At 37.5% G+C, this 24,417-nt stretch overlaps 2 protein-coding genes across 4 annotated transcripts; one reads left to right on the plus strand and one right to left on the minus strand.

Moving 5' to 3' along the window:
• Nucleotides 1–1,889: 1,889 nt before the first annotated feature.
• On the plus strand, nucleotides 1,890–13,946 carry mtmr2 (myotubularin related protein 2). Of its 2 annotated transcripts, XM_055198941.2 has the most exons (15): nucleotides 1,891–2,107; nucleotides 2,584–2,644; nucleotides 2,745–2,768; nucleotides 2,996–3,059; nucleotides 3,225–3,319; nucleotides 3,407–3,511; nucleotides 3,589–3,693; nucleotides 3,794–3,877; nucleotides 8,497–8,646; nucleotides 8,753–9,127; nucleotides 9,205–9,411; nucleotides 9,584–9,676; nucleotides 9,763–9,876; nucleotides 12,972–13,148; nucleotides 13,242–13,946. In XM_055198941.2, exons 1-15 carry the CDS (start codon nucleotides 2,064–2,066, stop codon nucleotides 13,404–13,406), a joined length of 1,863 nt encoding a protein of 620 aa, XP_055054916.2. In that variant the 5' UTR covers nucleotides 1,891–2,063; the 3' UTR covers nucleotides 13,407–13,946. The 2 variants fall into 2 exon arrangements, with proteins under 2 accessions (XP_055054917.2, XP_055054916.2); XM_055198942.2 differs by lacking the exon at nucleotides 2,745–2,768 and having other exon boundaries at nucleotides 1,890–2,107.
• A 2,045-nt stretch (nucleotides 13,947–15,991) lies between these two features.
• Nucleotides 15,992–23,765, minus strand: kat5a (K(lysine) acetyltransferase 5a). Of its 2 annotated transcripts, XM_055198943.2 has the most exons (15): nucleotides 23,675–23,764; nucleotides 23,502–23,568; nucleotides 23,142–23,210; nucleotides 22,891–23,027; nucleotides 22,453–22,524; nucleotides 21,766–21,927; nucleotides 20,326–20,394; nucleotides 19,912–19,974; nucleotides 19,371–19,619; nucleotides 19,165–19,254; nucleotides 18,792–18,932; nucleotides 16,854–16,947; nucleotides 16,586–16,745; nucleotides 16,400–16,481; nucleotides 15,992–16,313 (listed from the first exon to the last, which is right to left on the minus strand). In XM_055198943.2, exons 1-15 carry the CDS (start codon nucleotides 23,687–23,689, stop codon nucleotides 16,179–16,181), a joined length of 1,605 nt encoding a protein of 534 aa, XP_055054918.1. In that variant the 5' UTR covers nucleotides 23,690–23,764; the 3' UTR covers nucleotides 15,992–16,178. The 2 variants fall into 2 exon arrangements, with proteins under 2 accessions (XP_055054918.1, XP_055054919.1); XM_055198944.2 differs by lacking the exon at nucleotides 19,912–19,974 and having other exon boundaries at nucleotides 23,675–23,765.
• Between the last annotated feature and the right edge of the window lie 652 nt (nucleotides 23,766–24,417).

Below are 24,417 nucleotides of genomic sequence, written 5' to 3' on the forward strand. Positions count from 1 at the left end.
CGTAAGGGTACAGCATCATAAAAAATTAGGAATATTCAAATGAGTAATATAAAAGCAAAATTCACAAAGGTGATTACACACAACGTACATATGGCATACTGATGTGGTGCCTGTCCTTTAAGCTATATATAGACATTAAATGGCACATGCTAAGACTATAACAGGATTTAGCTAATTCCAGACTTTTGGATCCTACTTGCAAAAACGTTTAATGTTGGTTGAATGTCTATGGGGAGGTTTCCCGGACATGGCTTATCCTAGTCCCTGATTAAAATGCATGTTTGAGGTGTCTTAATTTAAAAACAAGGTGCTAACATATTATCAATGCCATTGTTTTGTCTCAAGATTCACACCAGTATTGTTTTTTGCAATGTATGTTTGTAAAAACTACTTAAATGTCCTAATATAACTAAGGTTTAGTCCTGGATTCATTTAAATGTTTATCATTATTAATGTGCTGTTGTTTACTGTATATAAGTTGGAATCTGCATTATGCTTAATTTTTTGTATATGAATATTTATTGTGTATATCTTGTGTATTCTGTATTGTGATTCGTCTGGTCTGATTGTATTGTATTCTGCATCTGCACTCAAGACTTTCACCAATGCACGTGCCAATAAAAGGGATTTGATCCATTGACATTGTGGTGGAATTACAGTTTTTCTTGATTTCTTTGACCTGGTTAAAGAAACTGGATCCACTAAGTTTTCATCATCACTATCTAAGCAGAGCGGAAGACACGTCTTGCAAATGTGTTAACTCCTTCTCATTGGATTGACACATTTCCCCCACCCTTTTGTGAAACAGTTAACACGGATCTCATTCAAGCAGTCCAAACTCCATTGTTTTAGCTATGGTAACCATCTATTCCTAACTATTAGAACCTACCTAGATCAGTATGAACTCACTGAAGCAGCTGTTTGACACTCCTTCACACAAATCTTCAAACAGCAATCAGTCTGCAGGCCTTATAAAAAAGGTGCCATGTCTGTGTTGTTCTTTGCCACCATGGATGGAGGAGGTCTAAGATTTTCCACCGCTCTCGCCTTGTCAATGAGTGGTTTGGGGTACACCCTCGTATGATGATGCTGTTCCTCCCAGCATATTCTCCATTTTTGAATCCCATAGAGGAATTCTTCGGTGCCCGGAGGTCGAAAGTTTATGATCACCATCCCTATGAGCAAATGCCCTTGCAATGACTGCTGCTGTCCAAGAAATAAGTGCAGGAATGTCAGGTTGGATAAGGCATACAAGAAGATTTTTCCTGTAGGTGCATTGCAAGAGAGGATATTGAATGTGATGTGGATGAGGCCATGTGGTCCCATCGTCAAGACAGATGAGACTGAGTATCAATAGTGTCTTATGCTGCAATAGATTTGACTGTGTTTTGGTTCACATGTATTCTCTCTAATATTTACAGTATTTCAGGTTTCAGACATGGTTTGTCATGGAATCAATGAAAAAGCATCAAGCATTTCTTATTCTGGATACCATTATTTGCAAAAAAGGCAACTTTGACACAGCCTATAGAAAGACAACAAATGACACTGGCAATAATGGGCTACATGGACAGGCAATGGTGCACTGATTCACACTGAGTATTTTGTATTTTGTTGTCCACTGTGCAATGATTGACTGAAAGAGCTCATATAGTTGTGTGCAATTTGTGTTGTTTGAAGGCAAATTTTGCTTTTGTTGCACATTTTAAATGTTTTTGGCGCAGTTAGAGTCTTTTGCAAACAAAATGTGTCATTTTGACCATGAGTTTGAGTTGACGGACCAGAATTATCAGAAACATACATTGCATTGGTTTAAATTCAGTACAGTGATATTTGCCTTATGTTGTCTTAGCAACACGCACGCACGCGCGCAAGCCACACCAAGCTCCAAACGGACGCGCGCGCCCGCGCGATGACCAACCCCACCTAGAGGAATTGTGGGAAGACATGGCAGCTTCCGGTGTTTGTGGTGGGTGAGTTTCCGTACAGTGCAGTCACTAGTTTTAAAAAGTTTATAGAGCTTCACAACATTATTGTCAGTGTCGCGGTTCTGCCGGTTCGGGATGGAGGAGAGCGGCAGTGTGGACAGCGTGGAGTCGCTATGCAGGTAACGTTAACAATACAGCATAACCCTTCTCTCAATCTCTCTTACACATATTTCTGAATAAATCTAGTCTTAAATGTTCGCAGTTTTCCTTTTATTTCGTATGTACGATACGCTGAAAGATATTTAAGTGAGATTTGGCGCTCGGTAGATAAACTGTGATAATGTAAAGAAGGCCCGTTTAATGAAATATATCAAGTTTTTGATATCGTTTAAAATCACCACATTTATCGCGAAACAGAGGGACAATATCGTTGTGATCACGTTCAGGGCGGTTTTTTTCAGCGTGTGGATGATAACACATTGACAGCCAATCAAAATCCATTCAGTATTAAAGGGCTCGTTGCATTCGTGAATCGTGACTGTAAACAGCAGCGCGCGAGCTTACAATTGACGTTTTCGTCCGTTCCGTTGACGTTATATTTATTCTTGATGTGAACAGGTATTTAATTTGTCTTCATCCTCTTATTTTCTTCAAGCTCTACGACGACCCGCTCGGACCGTTCGAGTGGCCCCAGACTTTCAGACGCTGAGCTGCGGGTCAGTCAGAACCAAACATTTTGCACCCCCTTACTAAAACCTCTGCATGTCCTTACTCGCCTCAATACACTAAACCATTTTTTCTGTTTCTTTATTGTAGTCTAAAGGAAAGGCACTTCAAAAGGTATTAACATGATTCATTACGTAAAAGTATTAATGCAGCATGCTCAACTTCCGCTTCCTACCCACATGAATAATACTGTAACAGTGTAAATACAAGTATTTACTATAACTAATACACAATAAAATAGTGTTTTTGAACCTTACCATAGTAAATATTAAAGTATAGTACACTTTTTATTACAGTTGATGGATGGATAGATCTCATGTTCATGTGTCTTATGTATTCAGGTTCAAAAGGACCCCAGGAAAGACGAACTTCCACTTCTACCACAGGAGAAGATTCAGGATGCTGGTATGTCTCAAGAATAATCTGCATCGTTTAAGTGTTATAGATTGTACTACATTCCTATTGGCTACAGAAAGCAATTAACTAATGTAAAATATTTAATAAACATTCATTTTGTGGAGGGTGTGCATTCTGATGGTTTTAATACTTGTGTTCATTGTGTGTCCGCAGCTAAAGATGTGACTTACATTTGTCCATTTATTGGACCGGTTAGGGGATCATTAACCGTCACCAACTACAGACTGTTTTTTAAATCTACCGACAGGGTAAGACTCATGCGCACATACTGTCTTTATAAGGTGCTGACAGCTGGTGAGAGTTTTTAAAATAAATGCTTTTGTATTTGTGTTTAGGAGCCAGCATTCATACTGGATCTACCATTGGGGGTTTTAAGCAAAGTAGAGAAGATCGGAGCAGCGACCAGCAGAGGAGATGTCTCGTTTGGACTAGTCTGCAAGGTATTTGTGCCGGTATGCATTCACCACATGCTTCATTTTCTGCCCATTTACTTAATGAATGTGTCTGTGTGTTGTAGGATATGAGGACCCTGCGTTTTGTGCACAAGGAGCCAGAAGACACACTTAAGAAATCGGTGTTTGAAGTTTTAATAAAGTTTGCTTTTCCAGCTTCAAACAACATGGTGAGAGGCAACGGTTTAAAGGGAATGATTAGTATGTAAGCTTATAAAAAAGTAACACTTGACCCCCTTTCTTTATCTTCTTCATTTTCTATTTGTCTAGTCTCTCTTTGCATTCGAGTACAAGCAGGTGTTTCCTGAGAATGGATGGAGGGTGTATGATCCACTGGCTGAATACAAGAGACAGGTACAGTGTGTGTTTATTAGTGACATTGTCTGTGAAATCCAGGCTGAGGTAGAGCACCAAAATTTGATTTCACTCAAAGATAACAAGGTTAGATTTTCACAGAAAGTTATTTACATTATGTAGGTAAAATAGTAAATCACAAAAAAAAGGAATTAAAGGGATAGTTCACCGAAATATGAAAATTTGTTTCATATTAAAATTAATTTGTTGTTCCAAACCTGTATACATTTCTTTGTTCTGCTGAACCCAAATAAAGATTTTTGAAAAATGTTAATAACCAATCACCAAATAGACCTGGGGCACCATTCACTTATATACATAGTGTTATTTTTTGCTAATATTGAAGCCAATGGTGCCACAGATCTATTTGGTTACAAACATTATTAAAAATATCTTCCTTTGTATTCAGCAGAACAAATAAATGTATACAAGTTTGGAACAAGTTGAGGGTGAGTAAATTCATTCATTCATTTAATTAAATGTAATTTATATAGCGCTTTTCATAATTATTTAATTGTTTCAAAGCAACTTTACATTAATTAAAAAACAGGAGAAAATTTATTAAAGATTAAACCGTACTAGTGAGCGGAGTAATAATGTACCGTATGTGTAACGTAATGCAATGTAACATAGTTCTAAGTTAAGCTAATGTCAGCTGACCTCCAGGGTTGAAAAAACTCCTAGGAGAAAAAACCCTTATGGGGAAAAAGTCCTTGGGGGGGGGGACTCCTGAGAGAGAACCAGACTTCGCTGATCTTAGAGCAGTTTTTCACAACCACTGTGCCGTGACCACTTGTTTGGTGTGCCATGGAAAAATAACACTCCCACAGTGTTTGAAAAAGCTTTCTAAGGCTACGTTCATACTGCAGGGCTTAATGCTCAATTCCGATTTTTTGAAAAAATGTGATTTTCCAATTAAATGCGACCTTTTGTGATCTCCTGTGTGAACGTGAAATGACCCAGAAGTGACCCGCATGCGCAGAAGAGTACTCAATGGTCAATGATGTCACTTGTTAACTAACGTTAAACATGGATGTCAACAACAGTGTAGTCCAGGGCCGCTGGAGGTCATTTTGAACAGGGGGTGCTGTGAATTATTTTTTTTAACAAAAAACCTATGAGCCTATAGGCCTATTTAAAATACATTTAAAAAATAAATACATTGAGTTTCACTACTTTATTGTCATATACACTTCAGTGCACACAGCCAGGGTCTGAAACACACAGACATTATCAGTTATCAGATAAATATATGCGCTATTAATCAGAAACAGAAATACTTTTAATAATCCCAGGGGAAATTACTTTCGTTACAACTTCAGATGAACATACATACAACATATTTACATACAACAAATAATATAATAACAACATATAATACTAATTAAACTTTACAATTTTCAATGTCCATGCAGACGAACATATTGTACTTTCGTAAGATCGTAAGATCTTTTTTTACTAAATACTATTACTGTCTTTTTTAAACTTATAAATAATTCATAAATTGGAAAAAATAATAATGGGTTTAGTTCTGATATTGTATACTTTTATGAAGATATACATAGTGTATAATTACATTTTTAGAATATATTAGGCTTTATATAAGGTTTGTACTCTAAAAATACTATTTGTTACAAACAAGAGATGAGTTCTCATCTCACCAAATCCACAGATTATATACAATAAATTCGTGGGGTAGCATTTAAAAACATTTAAAAATAGATGCATTTGTTTAAAGCAAAGCATTTATTTACCTAGCTACAGATGAAGCAGCTCTTTGCGCCTTCTAACGTCTCATAATCAGTCCCCATTTATGTCTTTTACATTTTAATCCTTTAATTTTTCATATTAAAAAGCGTTTTTATGCTGCTTCGCATCCATGTATGTGAAAAGCAAACCCGCGTTGTCATCCCGTTAATACTGTACGCGCATATTATCAACGCGCTCTTTACTCTAGCAAAAGACACTAGCATCGCGCATTGCGCCGGTTGTATAATAAAGTCCAAAGTCTCTCATGAGCTAGGGGACGAACGCCCAGGGAGTTCAGAATTTCTGTGTGGGCATGCATTAGCCAAAGGTGTGTTAGTCTATTCTGGGTCATGGTGCTGATGCCCGTATCTTCAAAAGACGCAAGGCGGAGAAAGTGCGCTCGGATGAGGCCACGGAGATGCACAGACAGTAATGAAATTAAAATCCAAAACACACGTAATAACCTACGTGTGTCAAAAATAATATTCATAAGTAATATATAAATTGTGCAAAAAAATCTCCCCAATAACAAAGGGGATCCTGCCTTGGAAACTCCGGCTACAATTTAGTGTTTTTATTTAATTTGGAGATTTAGTGCGTCAAAGCAGTCATGACAAAAAAAAAACGACAAATGAGAAACGACAAATACTTTGTGATCGTTACTGTAAATAATAAAAACGAAGCTTTACATACAAATCATTAAACGTTAATTTATAACAAGAAAAACACTGAAATTCATGATTTTATAGACACTACGCGTAGCAGATATTTTCCGCTTCAGCACCGAAATTTAAAGAAACTGCTTACCTCTGTTTAAATACATTTAACATTTTAAAAACTTATACCCGTCGAAAAACATCCGTGTTTGTATGTTTAGTTTGATGAACTTCTAAATATGAGACGCAGAGCAATTAGCCCGTTCGGCTAAATTGCATGCGCAAGCATTGCCAGCACGCAATAGCGCAACATCGATACAACGAAAAGCAATCCAAAATGTACAGACTTAAATTAGATCAGAATTTACGTTTATGATAAATACAATTTTTTTAACAAAATAAAGTCAGAAGTAACAAAGTGCAGAACAAATGTGCAAAATGCCTCAAGTGCACGGAAACAAAACACATGCCAAATAGATAAATCAGATAACCCAGAGTGATTTATAAATAAAATAAAAAAAGTAAAGAAATTATTAAAAGAACGAAAGTATAACCAGAATTGCCAGCTTTGTCTTTTAATGTAGAAACAAAGAGGCAATGGTTTATTAATGTAGAAACCTCGTATGGACGTGTAGCCCGGTCACAGGGGTTGTTGGATTTATTAACGCATTTTAAAAATATTTATTGAAAGCTGCTACTTCACATATTATTTGCAGCATTATAATAATATGCTGTATATTAATATATTGGGAGAAAGCTGATATATGTGAAATCAGATAACGTGTGCACCCATACGGCCAAAATTGAATGATAACACATCTGCGACGATACGACTGTGAGATTTGTAGGCGAATCAGGCTTCTCCTATCGATGCATTGAATCTTCGACTATTCGGGGTCACCCCTACAATCTTCTCGTTTTAAAAAAAAGTAAAAAAAAAAGGAGGAGAGCAAGGTTTTTGGCCAGGGCGTTTTGTGGAGCAGTGTTAGCAATGTCCGCCATGGTTGTTGTTTGTTTCAGCCTACTTCAACACAGAATTATGACGTATGGGTCGGATACATGTGGCCTGGCCGTTCAGACGGAGGACGCATTTCAAAAGATCGGATACGTATCGGATTCAGGACCACATACCCAAGTGGCCTGGGTCACATTTGAAAAGATCGGATCTGTGTCGTTCAGACTGTCATTAAAAGATCAGATACAGGTCGCATAGGGGCAAAAAAATCAGAATTGGGTCGTTTCAGCCTGCAGTGTGAACGAAGTCTAAGCTTTTACCAGTTTGCATTAAATGTGAATACTACTTTGAATACAGTACAATATTCCAGGGAAACAGGTCATTTAAGCATTGCAATACAGGTTTGTGCAGATCTGTTAAAGCTCACGTAACACACACTGTTTCTGCATTTTTGATGTTAATCTGGAGTACCTATAGAGTAGTATTACATCCTTTATATCTCTGAAGAGTCTTTAGTTTAATCAGATTTAAAAAAGAAAGATTATCTTTCCGATAACGTACAAAAAAAATGAAGTGGTGTGCTGTATGTTTTTTTTACTTATCAAAACTGTGCCGTGACTGAAAAAAGGTTGGGAAACACTGTTTTAGAGCAGTGGTTTTCAAACTGGGGGCCGTGAGATGGTGCCAGGGGGGCCCCAGTTTTATGGCATTTTATGAAATACATTAATTTATCATGAATTCTGTTTAATTAAACCTAAAAAAAAATAAGGCTACTAACCAAAAGCACTACTTTTTTGTATAATTTAATGTTTTTTTTTTTTATTAAAATGTTGAGTTTTGGAACAGTTTTTTGTCACAAATTTTCTTTGGGGGGCGTGAAGGAATGCACCATACACAAGGGGGGCCGCACGCTGAAAAAGTTTGGGAACCACTGTTTTAGAGGATACTACTATACTATATATTTAATACTATATAAAATTAAATGTTTTAATAGTTTATATTAAAGTTAAAGAGAAGCGATCGCTGGTCACACATCGACGGGGCATCACGATGATGGGAGGCCAGTATATCAGTGGTTTGAATGATGACAGAATTTTCATTTTTCTGTGAACTATCCCTTTAACCTGGGTTTTCACAGGCAGGTTTTCTTGGGGATAAATTCTATATAAGGGAAAATATACAGTCAACACAGGAATTGTGGGATTTTGTATTACTCTGAAGGGGTCAATGCAGTGATACGTTTGTGTCTGTCTCTACAGGGTCTTCCGAATGAAAGCTGGAGAATCTCTAAAATTAATGATCACTATGAGCTGTGTGATTCCTACCCAGCAGCACTAGTTGTCCCTGTAACCATCACGGATGATGAACTGCGGCGTGTCGCTAGCTTCAGGGCCAAAGGCCGCATCCCTGTCAGTGACATAACTCTTAACCCTAGTTCTACTTTTTTGCATTTGTGATTTTTTTTATTCACTGGCAGAAAATGCACACAAACTGAATATTTCTGATCTGGTTTAGGTTCTGTCATGGATCCATCCAGAGAGTCAGGCCACGGTGGTTCGGTCCAGTCAGCCGATGGTGGGCCAGAACGGCCGGCGCTGCAAAGAAGATGAGAAGTTCCTTCAGGCCATCATGGATGCAAATGCACAATCACACAAACTTTTTATATTTGATGCCAGACCCAGTGTGAATGCTGCAGCCAACAAGATGAAGGGAGGGGGGTTTGAAAGTGAAGATGCTTATCAGAACGCCGAACTGGTGTTTTTGGATATCCATAACATTCATGTAATGCGAGAGTCACTGCGGAAACTGAAAGAGGTCGTCTATCCCAACATTGAGGAATCGCATTGGCTTTCCAACCTCGAGTCTACCCACTGGCTGGAACATATCAAAGTGAGAAGTCAAACTTCTGCATCACACTTTTTTCATGTCAAAAAACAAGGTGGCATTAAAGTTTGGCTGTGTGATAGGTAATTCTAGCTGGAGCTTTAAGAATAGCTGATAAGGTGGAGTCTGGGAAAACCTCAGTGGTGGTTCACTGCAGCGATGGCTGGGACAGAACGGCTCAGCTCACCTCACTGGCCCTGATAATGCTGGACTCACATTACAGAACCATTCGGGGCTTTCAGATACTGCTGGAGAAAGAGTGGATCAGCTTTGGGCACCGTTTCCAACAGGTCAGTACACACACACACACACACACACACACACACACACACACACACACACACACACACACACACACGCATGTGCTCAATACTTAGCATTAAGGTAATAGTTTGCTGAAAAATGAAATGTAATTTGTTAAATTGTCATGATGTATATACTTGTGTTTGTTTATGTGTGCAGAGACTGGGTCATGGTGATAAGAATCACACAGACGCCGATCGCTCTCCAATCTTTGTGCAGTTTATTGACTGCGTCTGGCAGATGACCAGACAGGTGACTGCAAAATACAGTTACACATTTACATTTGAAATTTCTTTAACATTTTGTTACTGAAACAGTTTTTTTTCTTGTCTATGTAGTTTCCTGCAGCTTTTGAGTTTAATGAGTATTTCCTTATTACAATATTGGATCACCTCTACAGCTGCCTTTTTGGGACGTTTCTGTGTAACAGCGAGCAGCAGAGGCACAAAGAGGTAAAAGCGTGCACGTGTGTGTGTACCTTTTATAGATGGTTTCTGATGCACGTGTATTGTCGCGGTTACGCGTCTGGCCGGAACTTCCGGTCTCTGTTTGTTTAATGGTCTGGCAAGTGGCTAAACTGAACTCGGGAACAAATACCTCATCGAAAATAATAAGACAAGGGGAGACACAATAATGGATCACTGCTATGTAGGTTTGGCAGCCAATCTGTAGTTAACATTGTATACATTAACTTATACAGTATAAATTTAACACGGTTACATTAGCTCAGTTTAGTTTTTGATGCACTTTAGCTATGAACTAAGGTAATCTAATTGTTGTTTATTTTGCTTGTTATCAGATATTAACTACCGTATTTTATTTTATTTTTATTAGCCACACCGGAGTATAAGCCGCATCATTCAAAAATGCGTCATTAAGACGAAATAACATAACTAAGTCAACTATACGTCGCGTTTATTTAGAAAATAATTTCCCAAAATCCAAGCCAAAGAACAGACATTTAAACTGGAAAGGCAAGTTATTCAACTAAACAATAGCAGACAGAACAGCAGGCTGAATAGATGTCTGCATGTTAAAGTAATATTATCAGTTATTTAAATGATAAACCATAGCATACAGAACTTACCTGAAAGGTTGAATAATCTAAATTAACCGAACAAGCCAATAGCTTGAAGTTCGCAGATTCGTCATTCCACATCACTGAATCCATTGAATGACATAAATACAGAAGCAGCTTATTGCAGACTCTTGCGGCTGTAGACTGTAATGATATCTCTTGCCTCATAAATGTCAAACTTTATTCATACTAACTTATAAGGTGCACCTGACTATAAGACGCAGCACCAGCCAAGTTATGAAAAAAACGCGGCTTATAGTCCGAAAAATACGGTACTTTAATACCTGGTTCACACTGTCAGTCCATATCCGATTTTGGTGCATATCCGATTTTACAGACTTACTGTCCATATTGTGTATCGCAACTGTTCAGATCCGATCTGTGCGTCATGTAGCATTCGGCCGTGTTCTGGATTATCTGCACTGTTTCTATGGCAATGACGTCAAGCTGGCATGACAGTCTGCCTTGAAGTCTGACGTTGTAAAAACTATATTCCCCAATACATGGACAAACACCCCTATCATTTTGTCAGAAATGGACTGTTCCTAAGGTCATGTTGGCGCATGACGTAACCAAGAAGCTACACAAATGCGATCAGAGCGGTCAGACTGAAATGGATTTCAAACCACCTCTGGATGAATTTTGAAATGGATAAAAAAATTATTTCATGCGGTTTTTAGCCGTTCACACATTCTGAATGTGATTGGATTCCAATCGGATATGCACCAAAATCGGATTTGGACTGACGGTGTGAACAAGGTCTAAAAGGACTCTGAAGTTATTGATTCTTTGCGGAGATTACTGGAAGTAATGTTTGTTCCACGCATGCTGTTTGTTTATGTTGTTACTGCTGAAAGCGTCTATATATTAATCTAGTTTTCACAATAATACAAATTTTGGGGAAAAAAATGTTCTACACAAATGTCATTTTTTATCCCATCCCTTACAAAACCATCAAACTTTTGGTGCATTTAATGCCCCAAAATGAAAATTCTGTCATCATTTTATCATTCTCATGTTGTTTTAAACCTGTTTGAATTTCTTTTTTTCTGATAAACACAAAAGAGATATTTTGATAAATGATGGCAAGCACACAACTGATTGTAACCACTGACTTCCATAATATTTGAAGAGTTTGGTTTCAAAACGCGATTTTAATTTTAAATTAGTTACCGCCAAAATCAGTATTGTATCTGGTCAGTATTAAAAAGTTCATTCTTAATTTTACGCAAAATCCGCTGTGTTATTCTGTCATCTTTTCTCCCTTTTTTTCCAAACCGCGATGAACGCAAGTCGCTCCTTCTCTGCAGAATGCAATAAATCCGCTCAACAAATCACAGCGCACAATTCCACGCAGTGTAAACAGCAATGGCTGGGCGTTGAATAAACACCAAATCCTAGTTTTGCTCATCTACTTTGTACTTCGTGATCAACAAACAAACAAAACTAAATAATACTTTGATGGCATTGATAAACCTGTGGTGGTTTTCTGTGGCAAGGAAGAAACATAAGCCATCAAAATCTAATAATTTACGCGAGAGGCACACGGGTGAAGGAAAAATGCCGGCTGTTGCTTGTTCTCACGCGACAGCATCAAGCTTCTGTCATGCTAACACACTGACCCCAGGGGATCTTATGAAAAACTTTTCATTATTTTACCTGAAGCAGTAAATCGAGCAGGACCAAAACATTTTACAGCTGATCGCTGACATCCCAACGATGACAACTGCATTGGCAGTGTTCTTAATATGATAAGGTAGGTGTTTTGATTAATGCCATTAATGTTTATTTTTTTAATCGGTGTGTACCACTGGTCAACTAGGTGAATAGACGGTGGCAAGGATGAATGCACATTTATATATTGATGTAATGGATTTATAGAGTTTTGGGGAAAAAACTTGGCATAGATTTATTGCATTTTATAATAAATCTTTGAAAATCAAATTATGGATTTGAATTTTTTATGTTATTATAGCCTAAAGATGCTATGTGAAAGTTTGTAACAGAAAATAGTGGTTACAATCTGGTCACACTTTCTTGGTATAGAAAACACGCTTTTACCAAAATTTGTCAAAATGGATTTATTGCGTTTTGGAACCAAACTCTTGATTTCCTTTTCTACTATGGAAGTATTTTGATAAATGGTGATGAAGATATTTTGATAAATGCACAGTTGACGGTACTCTTTGAATTCCACTGTATTTGTTTTTCCTACTATGGAAGTGGTTACAATCAGCTGTGTGCTTCGTTACAATCATTTACGAAAATATCGTCTTCAATATTTATCACAATACTTCCATAACATTTGTTTTCCTACCAAAATATCTTCTTTTGTGTTCATCCGAAAAAAGAAACTCATACAGGTTTAGAACAACATGAGGATGAGAAAATGACAAAATTTTCATTTTAATATTAACTATCCCTTTATGTAATTTTGTATTGGTTAATAACACATATGTTTGTGTTCAGGAAGTGCCAAAGCGCACTGTGTCACTTTGGTCATTAGTGAACAGTCAGCTGGAGGAGTTTGTGAATCCACTGTACGTGCACTACCCCTCCCATGTCCTTTTCCCCACTGTCGGTATCCGACATCTCCAGCTCTGGGTCTCTTACTACATCCGCTGGAACCCTCGTATGCGGCCACAGGTACCCATATGCAAGCAGTTTAAATTCACTTTAGCAAAAGTAATCCTCAACATGTTTGATACTGTACTGGACTGTGGTTGTTTTTGTATTTAGGAGCCAGTCCATCAACGCTGCAAGGAGCTGCTAGTCAAACGAGCGGAACTTCAGAAGAGGATGGAAGAGCTACAGCGCGAGGCAACCAATCGCACGGCTTCTTCATCCTCCGAAAGGCCCGGGTCTCCAACTCGCTCCATCACGCCTGTGCAAACCTTTGTATGAGCACTCCAGAACTACAAGAATGTAGATCTCCATGCACTGTGTAAGCGTGTCACACGGTTTCTCATTATACTTGCGGTGACCAACGACTGATGTAAATCCACACACTAACATTCACTTTGCTGCTACCAGCTGGCTGGATGGAGAAAGCTTTTAATCACTAAAACTGCTTGATACTGGTATTATATTAATACATTTATTAAGACTGGGGAGGCATTATTAGATTTTAGAAACACATTAGAGCTTATATTGTATGCTGAGCGTTGTAAACCTGAAGGAAGTTGGGGCAAGTCCTTTTAGCTTGAGGGTTTTACATGCAGATGACTTTACTTGAAATTCCAATCAATTATTGGGCTCATTTATATTGACACTATCCTTATTGTATAAAGAGAGATACAGACACATTCATTTCATATACACCATAATCTACCTTTTACTTACAGATTAACAAAACTGACAAATAAAGCGTGTTGTTGATACTAATATAGTTTTGTATGCTACAGGAGTTAACCGCAATAAAACACCTGCAGTATCTTGCCAATGGATTGTGTGTTATGTTCAAGTGTAAAGATGCCACAGATTGTTTTACAGTATGAAATGACCAAACCATAATTTTAGGAATAATGGGTACGGCGTAACAAATCTATTTGTGTATGAAATTGTGTCCATGGCAGGTCTAAGTTTTCAAACATTGCTTATATTAAACTAATTTGTTTATAAATGTTATGCATGTCGTTCCCAACCTGAATGCTATGCTTTGAGATTAAATGATGCATACATACACTCACCTAAAGGATTACTAGGAACACCTGTTCAATTTCTCATTAATGCAATTATCTAATCAACCAATCACATGGCAGTTGCTTCAATGCATTTAGGGGTGTGGTCCTGGTCAAGACAATCTCCTGAATTCCAAACTGAATGCCAGAATGGGAAAGAAAGGTGATTTAAGCAATTTTGAGCGTGGCATGGTTGTTGGTGCCAGACGGGCCGGTCTGAGTATTTCACAATCTGCTCAGTTACTGGGATATTCACGCACAACCATTTCTAGGGTTTATAAAGAATGGTGTGAAAAGAGAAAAACATTCAGTATGTGTCAGTCCTGTTCGTGAAAATGCCTTGTTGATGCTAGAGGTCAGAGGAGAATGGGCCGACTGATTCAAGCTGATAGAAGAGCAACTTTGACTGAAATAACCACTCGTTACAACCGAGGTATGCAGCAAAGCATTTGTGAAGCCACAACACACACAACCTTGGGGTGGATGGGCTACAACAGCAGAAGACCCAACTGGGTACCCCTCATTTCCACTACAAACAGGAAAAAGAGGCTACAATTTGCATGAGCTCACCAAAATTGGACAGTTGAAGACTGGAAAAATGTTGCCTGATCTGATGAGTCTTCGATTTCGGAGTCAGAATTTGGCATAAACAGAATGAGAATATGGATCCATCATGCCTTGTTACCACTGTGCAGACTGGTGGTGGTAGTGTAATGGTGTGAAGGATGTTTTCTTGGCACACTTTAGGCCCCTTAGTGCCAATTGGGCATCGTTTAAATGCCACGGCCTACCTGAACATTGTTTCTGACCATGTCCATCCCTTTATGACCACCATGTACCCATCCTCTGATGTCACAAAGCTCAAATCATTTAAAATAGGTTTCTTTAACATGACAATGAGTTCACTGTACTAAAATGGCCCCCACAGTCACCAGATCCCGACCCAATAGAGCATCTTTGGGATGTGGAGAAACGGGAGCTCCGTGCCCTGTGGCCGGTTGCATAAACATAGCCGTGACATTAAGACTGCGTCTTAAGAATGATTCTGAATAACTAGCAATTAGTTAGGGCTAATCAGTCTTATTATTTGGATTTAAATTAGACCAATCTACATTTCTATGTAACATACTTGAAACAGTTATGATCAGTCTTGAAGAAAAAAATTCATGACTAACTTTTAAGACTTAAAGTTTTATGCAACCGGCCACAGGATGTGCAACACACAAATCTCCATCAACTGCAAGATGCTATCCAATCAATATGGGCCAACATTTCTAAAGAATACTTTCAGCACCTTGTTGAATCAATGCCACATAGAATTAAGGCAGTTCTGAAGGCAAAAGGGGGTCAAACACAGTACTAGTATGGCCTTCCTAATAATCCTTTAGGTGAGTGTATATGCCCAGAGGTCTCCAACCTTGCTACTTTTTAGGCCACTCAAATTTTTATTATTTAACTTGTTGATTTTATTTTATTTATTAAAATATTTAACATTTTATCATTGGTGTTAAAAAGAAATAAAATAAAAATAAATAAATATTAAAATTGAGGCTATTGATGGGATGTGCTTTGGCGGGCAACCTTGTGCCCGCTGGTACCATGTTGGAGAACACTGTGCTAGAATGTTGGGGGCTCAGATTTTTATATATGTACGAGGGGGCCCCAAATGTAAAAGGTTGGGAACCGCTGCTATAGGTAACAAAAAAGTCCATACCATAATCACTAAAACTTACATTGTTAGTTACTTGTCATGTAGCATGCTTTTAATCCAAAGTAATTAATTTAACTTTGAAGCTTACAAACTAGCACCGGTTTCACAAACAGTGTAAACTGTTTATTTACACGCCACATATACATTGTTACATTTAAAACAAGTATGCTATATATAAAAAAACAAACAAGTACATAAATACAGAAGATTATGTACAGTTTTGAATGGAATTGTTTCGGTAACAAGACTTGATGTGGGAGATGGGCGGTCCTTAAAATCAGTCTTTTACCACTTGCCCCTCTTGCTCCAGTCTTTAGGTGTGAAATGCAAACATTTGGGGTCAATGCGGAGGTGGCGTTTCTGCATGGCCCGCTCGTGGCCATCCACTATTTCCTCGGATAGGGTAAGGATATACTGACCCTGCAAGGAAAAAGGACTTAATTAATCAAGATGAATAATCTTGGCATGGATTGGATAATCAGAATGGATTTGTAATAATCCATTACCTTGTAATAATTGATGAGGTTGAGGTATTGAAGAGTTGATATCACATCCTCTTTCTTGACGCTTGTGATTTCACTAATTTCACTAAAAAAAGCAATATTACAAATCAACATATAGAAAGCACTAATAAGCCAATCTTAAAAGAAATACATTTGTTATTACAAAACAATATGGAGAATGGCACACACTTGATGGTAATTTGTGGTCGTTCTCCATTCTCTGATTTGAGGTCCATCAAGATCTCTAGAATGGTCTGGGACCAGTATGAGCGGTAGGAGAGCAAACCCAAATCAGACAGCGGTTTTTCTGGAGTACCTGTCCTACCTTCCACCTTTGAGAGCTCGTAACCTGGGACACAGAGGTGAACAAACCCCCAAACATTTTATATTCTGGAAATGTAGGCTCATGACCTTTTTATTATTTTAAGCAGTAGGATCTATTAGTCACTCTACATACTGAATTCAATTAGAAGCTTGCCGTAGCCCCTTCTTTGGTAAGGTGGTAACGTCAAAATACAGGCCACATTGTAGTCTTCTGTAGATTCCTTCTCCTTTGACAAAGAAGAAAATGATATTTAGGAAAGTTACTACATTATGGATTAAAGAAGTGTCACAGAAATTTTTAAGTTCAAAAGGGATAGTAATCTCAAAAATGAAAATCTGTCTTAATTTTTTTTACCTCTCATTATAGGTATATACCCGTATAAATTTCTGATGAACACCAAGAAAGATATTTTGAGGAATGTTTGCAACAAAACCGATCAAAAGCCCCATTGACCTCCACAGTATTCTTTTTTCCTACTATGGAAGTCAATGGGGCCTCCGACCGGCTTGGCCACAACCATTCCTCAAAATAATCAGATCAAAGAAATGCACACTGGTTTGTAAGAACATGAGAGTAAGTAAATGACATAATTAACATTTTTGGTTAAACTATCCCTTTAAACCTGAAAAAATTTGCTTAAAAAAACTCTAACTCCATGATTAAAAATACTATGCACGTATAGAGGGTGTGCATGTGACGTCACCTTTGGCTAAAGTGACTGCGGTTACACCCACTGAGTGGCAAAAGACAGAGCGGCAGCATTTGTGTACAGTGTGAAAGAGAAAACACGGGGAAAACGCGTCTAAATGGAAAAAAGCTGTTGTGCAATAGACTGTACTAACAGATTAACAAGAATTCGGAGCTATCGTTTTACAGACTGCCAAAACACACAGAAAGGAGAAGTTAACTCTTTCACCGCCATTGACGAGATATCTCGTCAATCAAGAGAAAACGCTTCCCCGCCAATGACGAGTATTTCTGTCTTTCCGCAATACCGCTATTATCCACCAACTTCTGCAACTTTTTAAACCGGAAGTATTGCCCTATGGCAAGCGGCTGCATGTCTTTGTTTGTTTTAAAGATCGCTCTGAATGGGATCTCTATGAAAAGTCCGTCACAAAAATGGAATTATCACTGCTTTTTGCTCAAAATGTGGTGTTTTTGCAGAAACCTACCCATATTCAAAAGCTGATTACAAGAGAACTACTGAAGGTAGGATGAAACGTTTTTTTTTTTGTTTAAAGCAGAGGGTCTGTTCTTTCATTTGATATATTGTATGTTTATATATTTAAAGAAGAACATTTTCTGGAAGGCATTAAACTTTTGTGAAAATCATGAAAAACGCTGTCGCTGGCTGGCACCTTTTTTTTTTAAAAACGCTGGCGGTGAAAGAGTTAATAGATCGTTTATGCCAACGTCCACTGACCACAGGTGGGTTGATAAGTTGGTAGGGTCACTATCAAGCAGAGTTGGACACTACATAAGCATTTTACTTTCTACTCAAAAGTATTTTTAAGTATTTGTATTTTATCAGTGTTTTTCTTTGGAAAACATACATTACAAAGCATATTATCATAATTTTTTTACTCTATTACATTTCATAAATACAAGTTTTTGTTTTACATTTAATATTTAATTACATTAACGTACTTCTACTCGAGTAAAAGTACACAATTGTAATGTAATTAGGTATTAAATATATTTTAATATGCAATATTAAAGAATACACAGTGCGATTATATGCTTTAGAATGTAGTGAAGTAACATTTTTCCCAAGACAAACACCCTCATAAAGCACAGATGCTTGAAAAATGTAACTAATGTAACTAAGCATTGTCCACCTCTGCTATCAAGTCCAACTAAATTCAATTTAAGCTCATAATAGTCAGTTTTACTGCCATTTTCGCAGCAGCCGCTATGAAAACCAGCCATTTTGTTGAACGTTTGCTACTCAACAGGGCGTGGTCACGTGGAAAAGTGACGTCAATGCATACCCTCTACACTAGGCATGCAAGAAGAGGTTAATAAAAACTACAGGAATTAAAAAAAGAAAGTAGAGCTGGAATATACCTTTGAGAAGTAACCAACTATGTGGAAACCTTTTGGGTCATACTCTGTCATAACATAGAAGAGAAAAGGATCGGTGTCGTAGTACAAAGTCTTATGGTCCAGGAAGCATTTGGCCAGTAAACACAAATTTTGGGAATATGCCTGTGTAGAGAACCACAGATTTAACAGACAAGTCAAGACGGCGTAGATCTTCCCAACTAACTATTTTGAACTGATTCAAGATATCAGTTTAAAATGCCCATCTCTTCAAGCTTTCTTTAAGGGGTTAAAGGGTTTTCAATGTTTGGCCACTTCAACAAGTGTCATACTACGTTATTAATGTTATTTTCACACTAATTTTGCAAAGTGTTGTAAATTGGCTACAATTACATACCTTGTTTTTCCTGCCATCTATCTCAAAAAATGAGATGGTTCCTTTGCGGTAGATCTCATTTCCTGGGGGATGCCTAAGGTTGCATTTAGTCTGTAAGGGTGTAACATGAGTAATTAAATATAGTGCCACTTATACACACACACACATAGTTAAACAACATAAAATCTACAATAGCCACAATAATACAGTGCTGACATTACTCTTACCAGATGCCTTTGGAGACACTTTAGGCTCTTGACGTATTTGAGACAAAATTCACAGAGATACAGAATAGGCAGGGTGGTGAGCTCCTGTGGGTACGGTGAAAAGTACCATGGCTTCAGCCTGTGTCGGCCCAGCTCAATACAGTCTATGTTCTTCATTCGTGTGACGATGTCATCATGACTGCGGTCTGACACCAAGCTACCAGTCATGCGTGGCGCAGTGGGGATGCCATCAGAACTGTCCTGTGAATCCTGAAGCCAGAGAGTACAGACAGGTTATCTATCAAAAACCACCATCCAAGATTAAAATCTTTGTACTTTTTAATATAGTGGAATTTGGCTTTAAGTCCTAGTTATGCAAGGCTTACCTTGATAGTTGATCAATAAAAACAAATACAGATTTCTATTAACAAAGTGCAATTTTGCATATCTATTGCACTGATTTGATCTCTCTTACATCTAAAACCTGAGATTTTTTAACAGCCCTAAGCCTCTATTTGTGTCACACAAACAACAAAGGGAATTGGAAATAAATGAGCCGGACCTCTCCTGGCAGCAAATAGATGGTGGAGCAGCGGGAGTTGTTATTCTGGAACACCTTTACCATCTAGCAAAAAAACACAAGGGGTTGCATAGCTTTGGGACATTTTACTTGAGAGTGGATAGTAGAGCAGAGTGTCATTGAAATGAAATTTTGGGATTTAAGAACTAGGGGACATTGAAACTCTTGACTTGCCATTTTATTGATGTTTGTTATTTAGTTTATTGAACTAAATGGCTTGTGTAACACTAAATTTAGATTACATTGCATTTTGTCAAGTGTTTTCTTAAGATGCAAAAGTGAAGTGCCACACAATTTTCCCAAATTTTTAATTAGATTTTGTACAAAACAGATTTAACAGGAGGAAATGCAATGCGTAGTGCCAAGAATTTTTTTTAATGTAGCCACAGGTTCTACCTCATCTGTCCCGCAATTTTTTCTTTTTCTCCCCGGTTGAGAAGGAATAAGACGTCGTGGTGTGCCATTCTTCCATGAGGAAAAAGGAGAGGGAGAAAAAAAATTATTTCACACAAAGGCATTAATAATCTGAGATATAGCTGAAAAAGTGATTAAGGCCCAATTCCTTTTCTACCCCTTACCCCTACCCCTCCGTTTAGCGCATTTATGTGAAGTGCTAAGGACAGGGTTCCCACACCTTAAATAACTTCAAATTTAAGGACTTTCAAGGACTTTCCAGGTCCAATATTCTTAAATTCAAGGACTAAATGTGGGGACACATTTCAAGTGAGATTAAGGTTACATTGTGTTACCTTTTAAGATACATTGTTACATTTCCCTTTCGAGGGAACTAGCGTTGCGTCACTGCGGTGACGCCTCCAAGGGTAAGCGCGTTTGAACGTGTATATCAAATTCAACCAATGGTGAGGTTTAACAAAAAAGACAGGGTGACGCGGGAGCCAGGAAGTATATCGCTACCTGAAATATTGCCAAAGACGGCGTTACAGGGACGCAGGAACTATGGCAAGGGAGACGCAGCGAACAACAGTTACATACGTAACCCAACACGTTTTCATTTTTCAAACACAACTATGCAACAAAGCATTTTGGTATGAAACATTCGCATACAGAACAATAATATGTATTTTTTTCCTTGCATAAAATTGATTCAAGCACTTTTTTTAATGACCTGTAATATGTATGTATTTTCCAAAAACTTCCCAGGGCCTTGAATTTTTTACCCCAGATTCACCAACTTTCAAGGAACTGTGGGAACCCTGTAAGGATGTCCCAATTCTCTTTTAGTTGGAGGGGTAGGGGAAGGGTCAAATAGCACTTCAAACGAAGACTTTTTATTACCCGACTTCAAACGAAGGGGTAAAAAAATTCCAACATGGCTGCTCATGCATATAATTCAAGTCTTTTTTTCACATTAATAAACTTTTTAATGATAAATAATCATTTGTTTTATGATACATTCAAATCTTGTGTTCATATTTTCGGTCATTAAAAAAATATTCACAAAAAAAAATCCCGGTGCTTCAGATTGCTAGTCCACTACAGCGATGGCGAACAGACCGTGGAAAACCGGAACGTGAATAGATGGAGTAGAAAAGCATCTGAATCGCAAACAGAGGGGTGTGTGGTGTGCTGCTTTTAAGCTTCCAAGCCCACTTTTTAGGCTGTAACTAAACTTATATGACTGCAGGTGAAGGCGGCAATAACGTTGCATCTACTTTGACGTAGGATGTCATATGACGGTGTAATAGAGGTGTCCCATTTCTTAGGGAAATATTTTTAACCCTTCCCCTTTTCACTCTGTTTCAAGGGGAAGGGGTAGACATAGGGGTATAAAATAGAATTGGGCCTTAATAATTTCAAACACAAATGATTTCTTACTGTGGTGAGTTGTTCATGCTCATCTCTGGATTTAATGAATGGAGTATCTCTTATTGCTGGAAAGACAGAGGCCTGACTTGCCTCTGCAGAACTAGGAAGCGAGGGCACCGGAGTCGCTGCAGTAACTTGTGTTGCCAAAGAGACAGATTCTGCTTTCCTTTTCTGTAAATTTAAACAGAAACAAGTCTGCTATTTCTTCGTTTAAACGCTAAATCCTTAAAAAGTAGATTAGGCTATCATACCTAAAAAAAAAATAACGAGTTAACATCTTACACTTACCTTATGAATTAAAATAAAGTGATAATGGTATTGTACAACGAATAAGGTAAAATAATAATGAAGACATATGTTTCAACCAATGGCATCTGGCTATGGAGAGTGGAGGCTTTTACATACACATTAGAAACAAACAAATTTGCTGGATTAACAAAAGATCATGTTATCCTTTGTATGTAATATCTTTTGTATCTAATATTATCAGGTAATGCATATTTACATATTTTTACTCAATGTTCAAGTATTTGCCATTTAAACAGAGATGAGGCAAAAATGGCATCCCTCACACTGATTGGATCGTGCAATAGGAGCTTACTTATATGAGTATTAAATTAGGCCAATCATAAAGCTCTTGTTTGATAGATTAATCAATAATTTCATTAGTGTACAATGGTCAGGTTTTGTCTGTACCGGTGTGGGGAGGGTTTTGCCTCTTGATGGAGCTGAAGCACACTGAACGTTGTTGAGATCTAGACTCTTCCTCTGAATTTGAACAGAAAGGAAGAGAAGATGGTAAAAGATTTAAAAGCATGAAAAAAAAATCTGAAAACATCAGTGTATGACATAGATATTCAAAATAGTGATTATATTTTGGGGTGCGTGTTCTAGTTCACATACTTAATATCATAATAGTCTTTAGTAGCATCATATTAGCAAATATAATGGGAATAATTTAAACTACGTGTGTGTGTGTGCTCAGTTATGAATTTAACATTTTTATTCTCTCCACATAGCAAGACGATTTCATATGGAAACACAGATGGCAAGATCTAAGTTACAAAACACAAAAAACTACTGTATTTGGTGGTTTCTATCTACAGTCACCAAGTATAGATTATAATCTCTTACCACATCTCTCTCTGGGGAGCTGGGGCGAGACCCAGACAGGCCATTCTTTGTGGGAGTCTTTGCCTCTTTTTTGGGAAACTGGAGCTTCTTTAAGTCCAGCCGATCTGGAGTAACCCATTCGTCCAGTCGCTTATTGACTTTCAACAAACAATAAATATTAGTAAAAGCTGTTATTTCATATAACAACATCATTGCATTAATAATAACCTCTACAAGGAAAATGTATTTAGTGTTTATTTGTTACTACTTACAGTCAATATAGTGGACATAGTAGAGCTTTCTTCCAGGATTGTCTTTCACACTGAGAATTTCAGCCAAAGCTATGTAAAAATAAAAACAAATTACATACAGTCAAAGGCTTAAAGGTGACCTTCCATGTTTAGAAATCGATATCGACAAATTACTACGATGTAAGTTACCAGCAAACAACACAACGCACACTGCCTTTCTGATAGCCTCAAAGTTGACCAAAAAGCGGCACGTTCATTACATTACGGTTATTAAAGTTATTACATTGTATTTACACGTGAGGCTCGTGCGCTGACATGTAATTTAATGTAGATCCTAGTATTTGTTTACATCTTAGAAGGAGCTAGCGGGCTAATACGTACGCCATTCGTCTTCATTGTCTTGATTTTTTCGCAGCACAGGAAGACGACAGCCTTCAACGACATCAACCTATGGAGACATAACACTTATAAACAACACTGATCAACAACTATAAAGCAAATGTGATTAGAATGACAATTAAGACCATAAAAATGAAAATAAACCGAAGACTTACTGAGGGGTCAGCCATGTTTTTGTCTGCCGCACAGAATTATGGGTTACTACAACGAGAGGCTGCAGCTATAAGACGTGTTCGACTTTATGCGGCGATGCGCAGTCTGATCAGGCTATGATATTAAACTATCGCGAGAGTAATTAATTCGGTAGGCTTTGCAGTCGCTATCGCGATACTTTGATGAAAAACACTGAATTAACTGCGCAGTACTCCATAAAGCTGACTTGCCCAAAGATTGGAGATTGCACCAAGTAATGCATGGAATAAACAATTACAAATAAAGAATATTGACACTCAAATCTGTTCTATACAGCCTGTACAATTTTAATGACGTTAAGGTAAGTGCAGTAAGCACTATATAGGTTTAATGAGCACGATTGTGTTGGTTTTAATTTTAGTATTTTTACTTTTCCCAGACGGGAAAAAATTACAAAATGTTTAATACACATACACATTATTATTACTTCACATTATTATGGAAATTATATTATTCACATTTATTATTTTTTTTTACAATAAGCTTTAGATTCATAAAAAATAAGGGCAATGGAAAAAAGTCTAATATTGGTACCGAGATATGTTTGGATTTGTGTGTGATATTTCTCAAACAGTATAAGAATTTAAATCCCTAAAAGATAAAATATTTTAATATTAAAATCATATTTAAAAAAAATTGGTCATGATAAAATAAATCATGAAATAATTTGAAATACATTTTTAATAGATATTAATATTTGTTTAAA

The sequence above is a fragment of the Misgurnus anguillicaudatus genome, chromosome 22 (assembly GCF_027580225.2).
Source record: "Misgurnus anguillicaudatus chromosome 22, ASM2758022v2, whole genome shotgun sequence".
NCBI lineage: Eukaryota > Metazoa > Chordata > Actinopteri > Cypriniformes > Cobitidae > Misgurnus > Misgurnus anguillicaudatus.